Raw genomic sequence first — 16578 nt, forward strand, 5'->3', positions numbered from 1 at the left:
GTCCCGGTTGGTAAAACCAACCAGGATAAAACGGTTCCAAAATAAAAAATAAAAAAAGGCCGGTCGCCCGCCCTCGCCCGCATCCCTCTGTCTCCACCCGCCTGCGCCGTCTGCCGCCACCCGCCTCCGCTTGCCTCCGCTCCGCCCTCGCCCACCGCTGCCTGCCTGCACCCGCGCACGCTAGTTGCCCGCCCGCCCGCTGCCTAGCCGAGCCACTGCCCTACCCTCGCCCCACTGCCGCTCCTCACTGCCAGTGAGGGTCCAGCAAAGAGGGAAGGGGAGGGGCAATAGAGGGGGAGGCTAGGGGTGGGAGAGGAAGGGGGATGGGGCGGTGGGCAAAGAAGAGAGAGGAGGGAAGGGGGCGGCAGTGGCGCAGTGATGAGGAGAGCGAGGAGAGGAGGCGCCGTTGGAGAGGTAGAGAGGAAGCGCGAGAGAAAAAGCAGGGAGAGGAGGAGGAGAGCGCGAGAATAAGGGAGAAGGGAGAGGAGGAGAAGATAAGCAGGGCTACGTGGGCGTTTTGTCCTGGTTGGAAATTTCAACTGGGACTAAAAATCTTTTATCCCGGTAGGAATTACCAACCAGAACTAGGGGGAAGGGATTTTTTCCTGGTTGGAATTTCCAACCGGGACAAAAGGGGGAGCATCACTGCGATATTTTCTAGCCGTTACAACAGGAACTAAAGAGGGAGCTTTAGTCCCGATTGGTCATTACAACTGAGACTAAGCCCCCCCCCCTCTGCGGTGGCTTTCGGTGGCACTTTAGTACCGGGTCCAAAGCACCTGGATGAAAAGTCAGTTCTCTACTAGTGTAAGTCAAACTATCTTATATTTGACCAAATTTATATAAAAATATATTAATGTTTTTGATGTCTAACAAGTTTTATTAGATTTGTTATGAAATATATTTTCATAGCATACCTATTTAGTGTTATAAATATTGATACTTTTCATTATAAATTTGGTCAAAATTAAAAAAGTTTGACTTAGGACGAGTCTAAAAGGACACTCTTTGCAGAACGAAGGGAGTATATATTTTCATTGTAGACCCTACAGTCTATTGGATTTCATAGATGATTCCTGTATTTTCCAGAGGAGGGGACATCCTTTTCAAGCATCTGACTTCAACAAACAAAACAAAACATACATGGATTCTAAAGAACCAGATGTTTTCTTCAAATTATTTTAGGTTCCTCATGTTTAACTTAAAAAGTTGAAAGAGATAATCTACATCTACATATCATATATAAGATCTCCTTGTCCTTGCACAGAAGCACTTCACATTTAAACATGATAGACACAGGTGCAAGTAATAGCACTTACAAATTATTATGTAAAATAAGTAAATGACATACAACATACAAGTTTGTTTTTACAATAGTTGCTGAGCGCTGACACATAAAAAATGGCAATATATTTGGCCTCCCACAGCATTTTGGAAGGCGCAATTCCATCGGGATTAAAGACTGGTTATGATAGCAAGCAAACACATTCCAACAAGATGTTTATTATTGACATGATGAATGCTCGTAGGGCACCAGCCCGGCCGGTTTCGCGGGGAACGGCGTCACGTCGGCGTGCCCAAGATACACGCCAAGTAGGTCATACAGCTCGACGCCGTCCGTCACCGGCAGCGAGAGCCGCCCCGCCCACAACTCGCCGTAGATGAGGTCGACGGAGCACGGCTGCGACAGGAGCGCCGCGGCCGCGCGCGACGCCCGCCACCCGACGCGCCCACGGGAGGCGCGGGTCGTACACGAGCCCGCGCAGGAGGCGGCGGCCCTCGGCGTCGGCCACAGGATCGGAGGCTCGGAGCAGCTCCGCCTGCGTCCCCGACCCGACGTCAGTATTGGGCGAGGTTGGGGCACCCGTCCGCGCCGCAGTCATTGAAGCCGTCGGAAATGGCGTCGACGCGGAAGGGGCTGAGCGGGTGCGTGTCGGTGGTGGAGTGGACGCACCGGGTGCTGACGAGCGTGGGGCGGAGGCCGTGGTGCGCGGGGCGGCGGCCGAGCTGGAGCATCGGATTGATGTGGCGCTGCGCGCCCGTGACCGGCCGGAGCAGCATGTGCACGCCCCAGAGGCTGCGGCTCTCGTTGGAGGCGGCGGAGGAGGAGGACGAGGAGGAAGGTGAGGTGGTGCTGCCGCTCAGGCTCCCCATGCTGGCTCATGGTGCCTCGGTTATTGGCTTCTCGCTTGGGTACGGTGTGGTGTGGCGGCGGTGAACGGGAGAGTTAAATAGTCGTGGCTGTCGGGCAGTGGAGTGGCGCGCAAGGTTCTTCTTCTGCCGTCGCGGCAACGTCAACAATTTTTGCGTGGACTGATGGCGATTGGCCAAGCTCTTTTGACTCGTGAGCTCGAGGTTCACGTTCCGCTATCAACTATCATATATGGGTTGCCGCTGTTCCGCCCTCCACTTCGTGGTTTCTTCCTAGCCCAACACAAGAACGGCGCTGCTGCATCACTTGTTTGTTTCAGACAACAAACATTGCAGTACCTTTTTGACAATACTTGTTTTAAAATAATGATACATTAAGCGTGGTTTATAAACTTTCATATTTGCACATAATGTTTGAATAAGAAGAATATTAAAAAAGAATTGTCAAACGTTGCATTCAAAAGTCAAAGGCTAAAAGATTTTGGAACCAACGGGGCGCTTATGAACCTATGGGCACTTGACTCTAAACAAAATGGATTTTCAAACATGATACACGTGATCTGTATAGTAGTTTGTTCAGAAAGAAATATCTATATGGACATAGGATTTCTTTTCATAAGAGATTATACTTAATTTCTCCTAGTGTGGGAAAAGTTTTAGTTATGTAAAATTATTGTATGCAAGGGGTAGAATTTTTTTGATGTAGAATGGAAACAAAAACTAGTTTTCCATGAAGACACTTGGATCAATCATTGTATTTGAAAATGAAATCTGATATCAGCAAGGCAAAACATTCCAGGTCATTCGGGATGAGGTGATTGGTTTGGGCTTTAGAAGAAAATTTGGAAACATACTACGCCAAAATGCATACATTAGTGACGGCTAAATTCATAATTGGTAATGGAACTTAGTTGCGTGACTACTATGATCCACATTAGTCATGAAACACAACCCGTCAGTAATAGACACTTACCAGTGATATATTTTATATAACCCGCGTCACTAATAAATATCACTTTGACGCATTTTGTGAACGTTCGTGTCACTAATATTAATAGCAGTGATGTGGTTTACTAATAAACCACATCACTAATATGACTTACTAGTAACATGTTTTTATGAATGTTTGTGTCACTAATGTGACTTACCAATGACGCATTTTCTAATAAACCGTGTCACTAATTTGACTTACCAATGACGGTGTTTATACTATCCACATCACTAATATAGATCACTAGTGAAGCGTTTAATAAGAGTTTGCGTCACTAAAGTTCATAGCAGTGACACATTTTATCCAAAATTGCGTCACTTGTAAGAGTCAGTGACATGTTTTTTGTAAAACAATGCATCACTAATGATGAGTGCAAAAAAAAGAGGAGGCCCTGATATGTTCATTGCACATTACTTGCATTCTGAAATACAAAATCAACCTGCACTTCACTTTTTCTATTATCCCAATTCAAAACAGTATTGTACAGCCCATTTATATCCACATGAAGCCAACTACAACACCACATAAATCTTTAGTAGTACCCAACCTGTTCACAACCAATATCTGAATCCTAGTCCACAACTTATTCTGCTTGCAATCATATCACCAATTTCTATTCTACTTGCAATCATTTCACCAATTTTTGACTCTTGCATCTTCGCTTCTAAACCTTTAGTAGCACCCCATAGGCCCATATTCGTGGCACAGATGGTGCCTGGCCAATGTAGTGCCCGATCTCAAGACAGATGGTGCCATCAGTTGATATATCTACTTACTAACAGAATGCAGCTTTGGTCTGCAAGACAATATACACAGGGGCAACACATCAACGATGTTGCAGAAATCAATAAGAAATTTCAAAATTAACTCAACAGATAATCTATTCACCAGGCAAGACTATTAACTTAGATTGTGTACCACAACTATCATTGCTTAAACGTGCAAAGCAATGAAACTGAAAGCTCAACTAATCCTATAGATCTTCCCAATTCAATTCACCACAATACTGATTCGGCAAGTAACAGTTATCCAGTATGAAAGAAGAATTGACATTCCTTACCAGAAGATTGGTAAGGTACGAGGAATGTATACTGACTTTAGAATTTGAGAGCTCAAACTATATCATCGGAAGTTGGAGCTCTTGTGTCGAGGTGTTCGGTGAGCTCATGGAAGGTATGGGGATACAAGGGAGGCCCGTCATCTCCTTCCTCCGGCCGGACTCTCCTCCGCCCGCAACCACCGCGCGAGATCTCCGGGTGGGCGCCGCTGTCCCCGGCCGATTTGAATCCGGGGCCGCTCTATCCCTTGACGCGCAAGCCGCCGCCATCCTCCCCTATATAAACCGCCGCCCCTCCCGGTCTCCAACACCCACGCCGAAGCCCCCAAAACCCTAGCGCCCGAGCTCCCGCGCCGCCGCCTCTTCCCCGCCGTCAAGCGCCGCCTCCGGTGAGCTCCGGTCGCCAAGGACCCCCAAAACGAGTTCGCCGCAACCTCCTCTCTCTTCTGGTGCAATCCGCGCGCCAAGCCGTGCCCCGGAGCGCCGTTTCGGCTTACTCCGGCGACCCCGCCGCCGCTCGCCATCGCTCGCCGCCGCTGCCGCTCGCCGCCGCTGCCGCGATGTCGCGGATCACCACGACCGTCAGATCTTGATCCGACGGCCGATCACGAGTCAATCCGGCCGCGTAACGATCAACCGCGCCGCGCCGTGTCGCTTTTGCTTCTAAGCTCCCGCCTTTTCCGCAAATCAACCCGCGGTCCAGATCGCGTTGAAAAATATTCACAGATCTGCCCTCGCACTTTTCGGTTTAACCCTTGAACTTTCTAGAAATCAATCCGCCGTCCGGATTTGAGTTTTTGCATGTTAGACCTTCGGTTTATACGCATAATTATGTATAAGCCCTCGGTTTTCGCGGATAGGCCCTAAAAGTTTTGTTTTTCTCACAGAAAAGTCCCTGGATCTTGTTTTAATCATATCTTTTGCATCTTAACTCCGTTTTTCACGTTCTTTATATCCACGTGTTCGTTTTGAAGCGTAGATCAACTTTTCAAGCTTGCTTTCTCTGTTTAACTATGATTGGTGTACTGTTTTCTTACTTTTTGCCCATGTTTGCTTGTATGTGCCCGTGTGACGCGTGTAGACGTCCCGCAGTTCGAGGGAGTTGAAGACCAAGCCTTCGAGGAGTACGAACAGCAGAAGCAAGGCCAAGAAGGTAAGTCGTGTCCTTGATCACAACTTTTCATCCTATGCACCTTTACTTTCTCGTACTCAACATTTATGCAATGCACATGTTAAGATTAAATTGATGGGTCCCAATTAAGGTTCGCCTAGATTGATTTACCTTTGCCTTGACCAACCGGTTTACTTTATGTTGGGTAGATCATGCTTAGTACTTACTTGGTATGGTGGTTTAACTAAACACAATGTTTAATCTTGCTTTACTTCCGTTATACCTTTCATTAATACAAGATCATGTATGATTAATCGGAACATGGAGCGACCACCCAGGAAAACAGTGCTACCACAAGACTAAATGGCTCTGGTCTTGGCTGAATAATTAGAAACCTTAGTCTGGGGTGACCTTACTCGTGATGAGGCAAGAGGGGGGACTGAGTCGTTGCATTTTTGCCTGGGATGGGTGGTGCACGCCAGACACCGAAACCTTAGCGGGTTACCACTGACTAATGAATCTTTGTAAAGGCCTCATAGCGTCCCTATGCAATCACACCTCGGAAGTGTGGTATGGTGCCTTGCAAACACCGCATGGTTGGGTCCAAAGTTCTTTTGAACTTTTACGCGACTTGTGGGTAAAGATGTGCCACCTCTGCAGAGTGTAAAACTGATCGATCAGCCGTGCTCACGGTTAAGAGCGGCCTGGACCCTCACATGATAATATTATCGGAAGATGGATTTAATTTGTTGTCATTACATGCATATGTTGTTTACTTTATTTATGATCATGTTTAATTTCGGGTGGTATGAACTTATACTTAGTTAATTGCTAATAAAACTTGACCAACTTAATTAAAAGCGAATGCTAATTATGCCTTAGCCATACCTTGGTTTGCCTTACACTACACTATTCCCCACGGCTTGTTGAGTACCAACCATAAGTGTACTCACCCTTGCATAACCACTGTTCAGACCAAGCTAATTGGGAAGAGGAGTATCTACACGACTTTGAGGAGTTCTAGGCATACGTTTCTTCAGTCAGCTGCCTGTGGGGTCATCGTCGTCTTTGGAGTTCCGCTGCGTAATAAATTAGGCTTATGTTTTATTGAGACTTTCGGTCATGTAATAATGTCTAATACTCTCTCTATTCACTTTAGCACTGTCTTTGTTATTCACTATTGTCGTACATGTGTGTAACTTGATCCTGGCGCACATGTGTTTAATGCACTCGATTTTGTCCTTAAAATCGGGTGTGACAAAAGTGGTACCAGAGCCGTGTTGACTGTAGGACGTTAGCCTAGTTAGAAAATGGTCGTATTTAAGGATTATAATAATCTAGTAGCCATTCCTACCTTTTCTTAATTTAAATCTACTTAAATATTCTTAAACTTGATTTGTCTCATCCTTGTTGCTATTCTAATCTTTTATTTTATTATCTTGCTTCGTTCAAAATTTTACTCTAAAAATTTTCTTCTTTCTTTCTGTTAGATGGCTCGCACCCGGTTGACAGCACGCAAGAGCACCCGTCCCCCGCATCATGGCATCGTGTCGTATGAACCCATGGAGCCTAGGGACGAGGAGGAAGAGGAAGAATACTACTTCCAGCATCCGGGGGATGACACTGACGAGGATGCCGTGCCCGTGGAGCAGGAGACCACACCATCACCAGCACCGTCACCAGCATCGGCACCAGCTCCTGCACCAGCCCCGGCGCCCGTACCGGTCGTCGACTTGACGGATGAAGAGCCCGAAGCAGATTCCGAGCCCGAGAGATGGATCAAGTGGGTGAAGGAAGACTATGGCCAAGGAGTGCACATGGCCGACATACTCAGGTGGACTTGTCATCACTTGGGGTACAGCATGAGGCCTATCTACAAGTGTGCTCGGTTCACCCACCCTCGCTATCCCACTTTTTGGGAGGTGAAGGTTGTCCTTCGTGAGGAGCACGAAGGAGGATGGGAGGTGAAGGCTGTTCACCATGATGTGGCAACAAGGAGGACCATGGAGTCCGGCATTGCCGAGGCAGCTAGGAGGTCACTTGAGGTCCTCTCCCACAAGGAACGGCGACGGCTACAGCACACATATCATCGGTTCCTTCCATCCAGAGCTAGTGGAGAAGCAAGAACCTTCATAGCTACTAATGATGGGGTAGATTTGGCCACGGATTTTCTTCGCAAGTACACGTCGGCAGCTCTCACCGCTTTGAATGAAGCAAACAACCACATCTTTGAGCTTCAACGGGAGCTTCATGAAGTCCGGTGGGAGAGAGATGTGCTAGTGGCTTCCGTGACGGGGGCACCGCCGCCACAAGTGGATGCTGATTTTCCCGCTTCGTCGCCGTCACCTAAGCATCCCCGCTACGACCCGCCCGGTGCTGCCGCAGAAGATCTCTAGGAATTAGGAGTGTTTAGCTTAAATTCTTGTAATCGTTAGACGTCGTTCGAGTGTGTTAGTTAAAGTGTGCTTAGATGCTTGGTTTTGTGTTACATGTTTGAGTTGGATCTTTGTAATGAGTGCAGTATGTGGGGCAATTGCCACACGATACCGATCTTAGTAATAAAAAGTGCTTGGTTGGGTTTTAATTCTGTTCTAAATCAGCTTCTAATCTTTCTTAATCATGATCTACCATCTGTCTAAATCTATCTATCATGCAAGCTAGGCGACATTCAATTATGTTCTCGACATTAATTGACACGCCAGTACTGTTTTATTTATATCTCGAGCTACAGGAGTCCAAATGACATGAAATCAGTGGGGTTAGTTTCAGAAATTCGTGGAGTATTTTCTGTAAAGTTTTCAGAATTTTTGAAGGATCTTTCTAGGAGATGTATGCGAATTAGTAAAGCAAACAGAATCTGAAACTGTCGACCGACACTGTCAGCTTGTTAATTTTGTAACTCGAGATCCAGAAGTCCGATCGAGGTGATTCCAGTTGGGTTGGTTTAAAAATTTAATAAGTTACGACTTGGTAATTTTTCAGTAATTATGGACACTTCTTCTGACGGCCACACCAAATTAAACGGAGCTAACAGAATCTGTTTTACTTTTATATCTTGTCGCTTTATCTTTCTCAGTTATTTTTTCACACACCTATCTAAATCTATTGTCTCTAACGCTCAGATGGTAAACACCTGGTCCGGATCAGGAGTTGACCGTCCCGCAGTGCCTCGTCACAGGGACAACAGCAGCAATCCCAACCCCGCTCCGGAACAGAACCAGCAAGCACCTGCAGGGATTGAGCAGTTTCTAGCAGCCTAGACTCAGCTTCTCGCCGGACTGACCAACACCGTGGCAGCCTTACAAGCTCAGCTGAACAACAACAATAACAACAACAACAACAACCAGCAGCAGCCGCTGCCAAGGGACAGGCACAGGGAGTTCATGAGCCACAAGCCCCCAACGTTTTCACATTCTCCAGATCCGTTAGATGCTGATGACTGGTTGAAAACCGTGGAGAAGATGCTGAATATCACCCAGTGTACTGACAGGGAGAAGGTCCTGTATGCTTCAGGACGCCTGGAAGGGCCAGCTGCAGATTGGTGGGATGCTTTGCCAACGCTAATGGCATTACCTGGGAGGAATTCAGGACTAACTTCAGAAGTCACCACATTCCTTCCGGATTAATGAAGCTCAAAAAGAAGGAGTTCCTTGCTCTTAAGCAGGGTAATATGACAGTGGCTGAGTACAGGGACAAGTTTGTCCAGTTGTCCCGATATGCTCCTGAAGATGTTGCTTATGATGAGCAGAAGCAGGAGCTGTTCTTGGATGGTTTGATTGGACCACTCCAATACCAGCTGATGTCGCACACCTTCCCTAGTTTCCAGAAGATGCTAGACAAAGCAATAGGCCTGGAGCACAAGAGGAATGAGCTTGGGGAGATGAAGAGGAAATTTAACTCCCAGTCGTCATCAGGAAGCAACACACGCCCTCGCTTTGCTCCACAGCAAGGGGCACCGCTCCGCGCAGGGGGCCCAAGTGGGAATTTTGGGCAGCAGTCATTCCAGCGCCCCGCTCAGCAGTCATTCCAGCGCCCCAGCCCCCAGTTCCAGCGTCCGGGGATGCAGACTATGCAGACTCCGCGCCCCAGCTTTTCGCAGAATCGCCAGATGACCCCCACTGGCACTCCAGCAAGGCCCAATGCTCCAGTAGGCCCTATTTGCTTCAAGTGTGGCGAGGTTGGTCACTATGCCAACTCTTGTCCTAAGAAAGGTGGGCCAGCTACCCCCGTGCAGAACAGCATTGCTCCTCGGCAGAATCAGATGCAGCAACCGAGGAATGGGAACCAGACCCCACAAGGCAATCAAGGGCAGCAAAGCTTTGCTCGTAGCAAGGTGAATCACGTGGAGGCCGAGACTGCTCGGGAGGCTCCAGATGTAGTGCTCGGTATGTTCCTTGTCAACTCTGCCCCCGCATCAGTTTTGTTTGACTCTGGAGCATCGCATTCTTTTGTCACTAGTCATTATGTAGCAAAGCATAATTTACCCATGCATACCATGAGGCGTCATATGCTAGTGAGTTCACCTGGTGGGTCAATGAAGGCTCAATACATCTGTCCGCAAGTTAAGCTGAGAATAATGGGTATAGATTTTCCGGCTGATCTTATCGTCCTTGAGTCCGGTGGAATCGATGTAATTCTGGGAATGAGATGGTTAGCCGCTTTTGATGCAACGATTCAGTGTGCCAAGAGGACAGTTTTGCTAACAGGTCTTGATGGAGAGAAAGTGGAGTTTGTAGCTACTCTACCCTCAGCAGCAGATTGTGCAGTTAATCAGTTGGCTGGAAGATCTTTGCAAGATATCAAAGTGGTGTGTGACTACCCGGATGTGTTCCCCGACGATTTACCAGGTATGCCACCTGACCGCGAAATTGAATTTGCTATTGATCTTTTACCTGGTACTGCACCTATCTCCAAACATCCTTATAGAATGTCGGTTGAGCAATTAAAAGAATTGAAACAACAATTAGAGGAATTATCAGCAAAACAGTTTATTCGGCCTAGTTCATCACCATGGGGAGCATCGGTTATCTTTGTGCCGAAGAAGGATGGTACTCAGAGGATGTGTGTGGATTATAGAGCACTGAACGAGGTAACCGTCAAGAACAAGTACCCATTGCCTCGCATTGAGGATCTGTTTGATCAAATGAGAGGGGCCAAGGTATTCTCCAAGATCGACTTGCGATCGGGTTATCATCAGTTGAAGATCAGGCCGTCCGACATACCCAAGACCGCTTTTACTTCCAGATATGGTCTCTTTGAGTACACGGTAATGTCATTCGGGCTGACAAATGCTCCAGCTTACTTCATGTATCTGATGAATAAGGTATTTATGGAGTACCTGGATAAGTTCGTCATGGTGTTCATTGATGATATCATGATTTACTCCAAGAGTGAGGAAGAACATGAGGAACATTTGAGGTTAGTGCTTCAGAAATTGAGGGAGCATCAGTTGTATGCGAAATTCAGTAAGTGTGAGTTCTGGTTGAAGGAGGTCTCTTTCCTTGGTCATATAATCTCCGATGGTGGAATTGCAGTGGATCCAGGCAAGGTCAGGGATGTTTTGAAATGGAAGCCGCCGCAGACGGTAACTGAGATTAAGAGTTTTCTCGGACTTGCAGGCTATTACCGCAGGTTCATTGAAGGATTCTCCAAGATAGTGAAGCCTCTCACCACTCTGCTAGAAAAAGGAAGGGAATTCAAATGGATAGAGGCATGTCAGGCCAGTTTTGAGGAACTGAAGAAGAGGTTGACCACAACTCCGGTATTGGTAATGCTAGATCTGCATAAAGGGTTTGACATATATTGTGATGCATCTCGACAGGGTTTAGGCTGTATTCTGATGCAGGAAGGTCACGTGATCGCCTATGCTTACAGGCAGTTGAGGAAACATGAGCAGAATTACCCGACTCATGATTTGGAGTTAGCCGCAGTGGTACATGCCTTGAAGATTTGGAGACACTACATTCTGGGGACTAAGTGTCAGATCTATACTGATCACAAGAGTCTCAAGTATATCTTCACGCAGAAGGACCTTAATCTGAGATAGCGACGATGGTTAGAGCTTATCAATGACTATGATCTGGAGATTCACTATCATCCTGGTAAGGCTAATCTGGTTGCGGACGCTTTGAGTCGGAAGGGTCATGCTAACTTAGCCTTAGCATTCCAGCTACCTGATGAGTTGATGAAAGAATTTGAGAGGCTCAACTTGAGCGTCGTTGCGCATGCTGAGGGAGCAACGATGGAAGTGGAGTCAACTCTAGAGCAAGAGATACGGGCAGGACAGCTTAAGGATGCCAAGGTCAAGGAAATTAAGGAGATGGTAAAGGAAGGAAGAGCCACAGACTTTACGGAAGACTCTCAGGGAACCTTATGGGTCAAAGGAAGGATTTGGGTACCCGATGTGGGAAATCTCCGTGAGACGATCTTGAAAGAAGCTCATGATTCAGCCTATTCCATCCACCCCGGAAGTACCAAGATGTATCAAGATCTCAAGCAAAGGTATTGGTGGCCCGGAATGAAGAAAGATGTAGCTGCACATGTAGCTGTTTGCGACATATGTCAAAGGGTTAAAGCTGAACACCAGAGGCCAGCTGGATTGCTTCAACTGTTAAAAGTGCCTGAATGGAAGTGGGAAGAAATCGGCATGGACTTTATAGTTGGATTGCCCCGCACTCAAGCTGGTTACGACTCAATTTGGATTATTGTTGATAGGTTGACAAAGGTAGCACACTTCATTCCAGTAAAGACTACACACTCTGGGGCAAGGTTAGCAGAGTTGTATATGTCAAGAATAGTGTGTTTGCATGGTGTGCCCAAGAAGATCGTGTCTGACCGAGGTACTCAGTTCACGTCACGTTTCTGGCAGAAGTTGCACGAATCTCTAGGTACAAGGTTGAATTTCAGTTCCGCTTATCACCCTCAGACGGATGGACAGACCGAGAGAACAAATCAAATATTGGAGGATATGTTAAGAGCATGTGCATTGAAGCATGGAGGCAGTTGGGACAAGAGTTTACCTTATGCAGAATTCTCTTATAACAACAGTTATCAAGCCAGTCTCAAAATGTCACCGTTTGAAGCTTTGTATGGTAGGAAGTGCAGAACACCCCTTTATTGGAGTGAGACAGGAGAGAGAGTCAGTTATTCGGGCCAGAAATTATACAAGAAGCAGAAAGACAGGTCCAAATCATCCGAGAAAACTTGAGGACTGCACAATCCCGACAGAAGAGTTATGCTGACACCAGGAGAAGAGAATTGACCTTTGAGGTAGGTGATTATGTGTATCTCAAGGTATCGCCCATCAGGGGTATGCGCAGATTCAAGGTCAAAGGGAAATTGTCACCTCGATTCATCGGTCCGTTCAAGATCCTTGAGAGAGTGGGACAGGTAGCCTATCGATTGGAGTTGCATAATCAGTTGTCGGATGTACACGACGTGTTCCATATCTCGCAACTCAAGAAGTGTCTTAGAGTTCCCGAGGAACAGTTGCCAATGGAGGAATTGAATGTTCAGGATGATCTCACTTACACAGAATACCCCATTAAGATTTTGGATACTTTGGAAAGGGTTACAAGAAACCGGACGATCAGAATGTGCAAGGTTGAGTGGAGTCACCATATAGAGGACGAGGCAACTTGGGAAAGAGAGGACGAGTTACAGAAGGAATTTCCCCATCTCTTTGCAGGATCTTCCGAATCTCGAGGACAAGATTCTTCTTAAGGGGGTAGGATTTGTAACACCCAAAATTTTGAATAATTCAAATTCATTAAAATTTTGCTCAAATTAGGGTGTCATTTAAATTCTAGGCATTTAATTTCATTTTCTTTAATTTAATTAAATTCATCATAAGAGTTAATTGTGCATTCATGCTGGTGCATTTATTTTGATTGCTTGAGTTTGAATCAAAATTTGAATTTCCAAATTTAAATTTGATTTCCCAAAACCTTTTTCCTTTTCTTTTTCTTTTTCCTTTTCTTCTTCTTCTCCTGGGCCGCAATCTTCTTTTCCTTCCCTTTCCCCTTCTTCTTTCGGCCCAGCCGAGCTGCAGCTCCTCCGGCCGCTCCACCTTTTCACCGGCCCAGCTTCCTTCCCGCGCGGCCCAACCGCAGCTACCCCGCCGGCCCTCTTCTTTCTCTTTGCCGGCCCAGCATCCCACACGGCCTGCCGCTCGCCCTCTTCTCCGCGGCCCGCGAACGCGCGCCGGCCCATCGCGGTCGCCTACCGCCTGCAGTCATCGACGGGTGGGGCCACCCGTCATCTCCTTCCTCCGGCCGGACTCTCCTCCGCCCGCAACCACCGCGCGAGATCTCCGGGTGGGTGCCGCTGTCCCCGGCCGATTTGAATCCGGGGCCGCTCTATCCCTTGACGCGCAAGCCGCCGCCATCCTCCCCTATATAAACCGCCGCCCCTTGTAACAGCTGCCATTTGAGGCATTAAAATGACTTTGAGAAACTGGAAGCAATTCAAGAAGAAAAGGTAAAGATATTGGCCAAAAATCAAATTCGGGTCAAATTTGACCGAAATTTGAATTTGGAATTTGAAATTCAGAAAAAATTGGCAAAAATGTGGAATGCAAGTGTGAGAGTGATTAGAACTTAGAGGTCAAGAATCTAGAACAAAAATGGTGCTAAATAACTCAGAGAAATCAAGAAAGAAAAAGGAAAAAAACGAAGTTACTGTTCCCCGTCTGAAAATACAAATTCAGAAAAACAGCCTCAGAGTCCATTTTGGAAATTGATTTCTAAAGAATTTTCCAAATAAATGCACCAGGACAACTATACCATATTGAAGTATGAACTTTGGACTACACGATTTGGGTGTTGTTGGCCAGGAATATGGAAGGGAACAATTTCGAATTGTAGCTCAAAGTCAGCACATTATCACAGTTAACTGACAGTCTGAAAATGGTTAAGTCTGAAACAGCAGTATAGCATCAACTTGGGACTTGAATTCAGAGCAATGTAGATCAAGAAGGGTAGGTGTTCTTGGGCAAAATGAAAACTTTGGATGTTGTAGAACACCTTTAGGAAGAAATTGGACTGGAAGAAGAGGAATTAGATCACTAAATCAAATCACCAAGTGAGACCAATGTCACTGTCGGTAACTGACGAAACTGAATGAAAGGGTAAAAGGGGTTCAGACTTTTGCCCGAGAAAATTTAAAATTTGAAGACTTTTTGATGATTATCTCGGACAAAGGTTTATAGACAGATTGGAAAGCTCGAGATTATCTACAACATTGATTAGGACACCGGAGCACCGTTGGATTGAAAATCTACTGTGGGGAGGCTCTGAATTTTGGGCGTCAGAAGTCAGCGAAGGGAAGAACAGCAGAGCCGAGCTTGACGTGTCGCCGCCGCCGCTCTTGGTCGCCCGCCAGCACAACGACTAGGCCACCTCCTCACCACATAAGCCTACGGGTAGGCCACGGTGTCGCCCATGCGCGCGGTGAAACACTTAAATAACTACCGCTCCCGCGCCGCCGTTTCACCGCCGTCCTTTTTACCGCCGCCAGCGTCTCCTCTGCTTAACACCGCCGCCAAGCAAAATTCCGCCGCCACACCGCAGCTCCCATCGATTCCTTCCATCCACACCTCCGCCTACACCCCACCAGCAACCTTAGCAACTTGTCGCCCAGCTTCTTCGCCGTCACACCTTGAACCACCGCCGCTTCTGTCCGCCGTCGTCGCGCCCCCCGCTCACGGTGAGCACCACCTCGCGCTGCTTCTCTTCCTTCTTGAGTAGTTGTAGTCGAGTCCTTAGGGTCCTAGGATGGTGTAAGGGTAGCTGTTTGAGTCGGGTGTGCCGTCGTCGTGAGTAACCATGACTGACCGAGGGAGTCGCCGCCCGTTGCCGTGGAGGGGATGGCTCCGGCCATCTCCCGAGGAGCTATCACCGTGCACGGGTGCGTGAAGGTGTAGAGGTGCCGACCTTGTCTAGCTTCGCCGCCGGTGGGGCGCCGGCCGGCGAGTCGCGCCGCCCCCTGTCGCGGGAGCGTTTTGGCGGGAGGAGGAAGAAGCATCTGGTCGTGGGGCCCGCATGGCAGAGAAAGGAAGGGGAGGAGGGGGAAAGCAGGAGGCCGGGCGCGCGGTCGGTTGTGGGCCGGCGCGTCGGAGGTCCAGGAAGATTAGCGCGGTCGGCCGGAAAAAGAAAAAGGGCCGAAGGCCCAGTGGGAGCAGGCCAGCCTCGCGGAGAAAAAGAAAAAGGAGAAGGGGCCATTGGGCCGATATTGGACCAGAAAAAGAAAAGGGAAGAGAGAATCGGCCCACGGGGCCCGTTAGGGGGAGAATAGGGCCGGCGGGTAGGATGAATAGGAAGAAGTAGGGTCCGCGCCGTGGGGCCCAGTGCGCGTGAGAGAGGGTAGAGAGGGGCTGAGTAAGAAAAGTATTTCCGGGTGAATTTCGGGAAAAATTAGATTCCTTTAGAAAAATAATTAGTTTAAATCCGTTTTACACCATTTTAATCACAGAAATTTCTAGGAGTGTCCAAAATTAGTGAAACCAATTTTGTTAGGCTTGTTTTAATTTCCTTTATGCATTAAAATTTTTACACCCTAGAAAAATAATAAAAATTCGGGTATTTATTTAATGCCTTCCTTTTAAGGTAATTAAATAAATACTTAATATTTATAAAATGTATAAAATATGAATAACACCTTCTTAATCACAAATACTTCTTAACTCATAGGAAATTAGATTTTCAAGTTAGAAAATAATTATAACTTTTTCTAAAAATAAAAGAAAAAGCTATAAGGAGGGTTAAATAAGAAAAATAAAATTGTAGGTTAATCTTTTTGGATTTTTGTGTGTTGGCTTGCAACTTTATCATGATAAGTCGTATAGTCCTTGTTGGCTTGCAAATTTATCATGAAGGAAAGTTGTATAGTTTGTTATTCAAAAATTTTGCATTTCTAACCCCTGCATCTATTATGCCATAGATCCCGAAGCACCGGAAGGAGAATATTGGGAATTTTCAGAAGGACCTTCGGAGTCCGAAGAAGTGTTTGAGTTAGTTCCCTGTGAAGCCAACCTGTCAGAGACTACTAATCTTTTTAGCGAACAAGGCAAGCCCCGGTGCATTTATACCTATCTATTTTGGAATCATTATTTCATGTGACTAATTATAGGTTAATCGCTTTATGTATGTACTAAGTCTAGGAGTTGCTTGAAACCTATTCTTGTGTATGATCATGCCTTGTTTTAAGGACATCTTTGCCACTTGTTCAAACCTTAGAAGATACCCAAGTCTAGAATTGCTTACTTGCTTA

At 46.8% G+C, this 16578-nt stretch overlaps 1 protein-coding gene across 1 annotated transcript; it reads right to left on the minus strand.

The window, feature by feature from the left end:
* Positions 1–1300: 1300 nt before the first annotated feature.
* Positions 1301–2423, minus strand: LOC117864583 (UDP-glucosyltransferase UGT13248). Its single transcript, XM_072295056.1, is given in 3 exon segments — positions 1301–1715; positions 1717–1836; positions 1838–2423. Coding segments are annotated over 3 exon segments (648 nt in total). The 5' UTR covers positions 2155–2423; the 3' UTR covers positions 1301–1504.
* Between the last annotated feature and the right edge of the window lie 14155 nt (positions 2424–16578).

The sequence above is a fragment of the Setaria viridis genome, chromosome 7 (assembly GCF_005286985.2).
Source record: "Setaria viridis chromosome 7, Setaria_viridis_v4.0, whole genome shotgun sequence".
Taxonomy (NCBI): domain Eukaryota; kingdom Viridiplantae; phylum Streptophyta; class Magnoliopsida; order Poales; family Poaceae; genus Setaria; species Setaria viridis.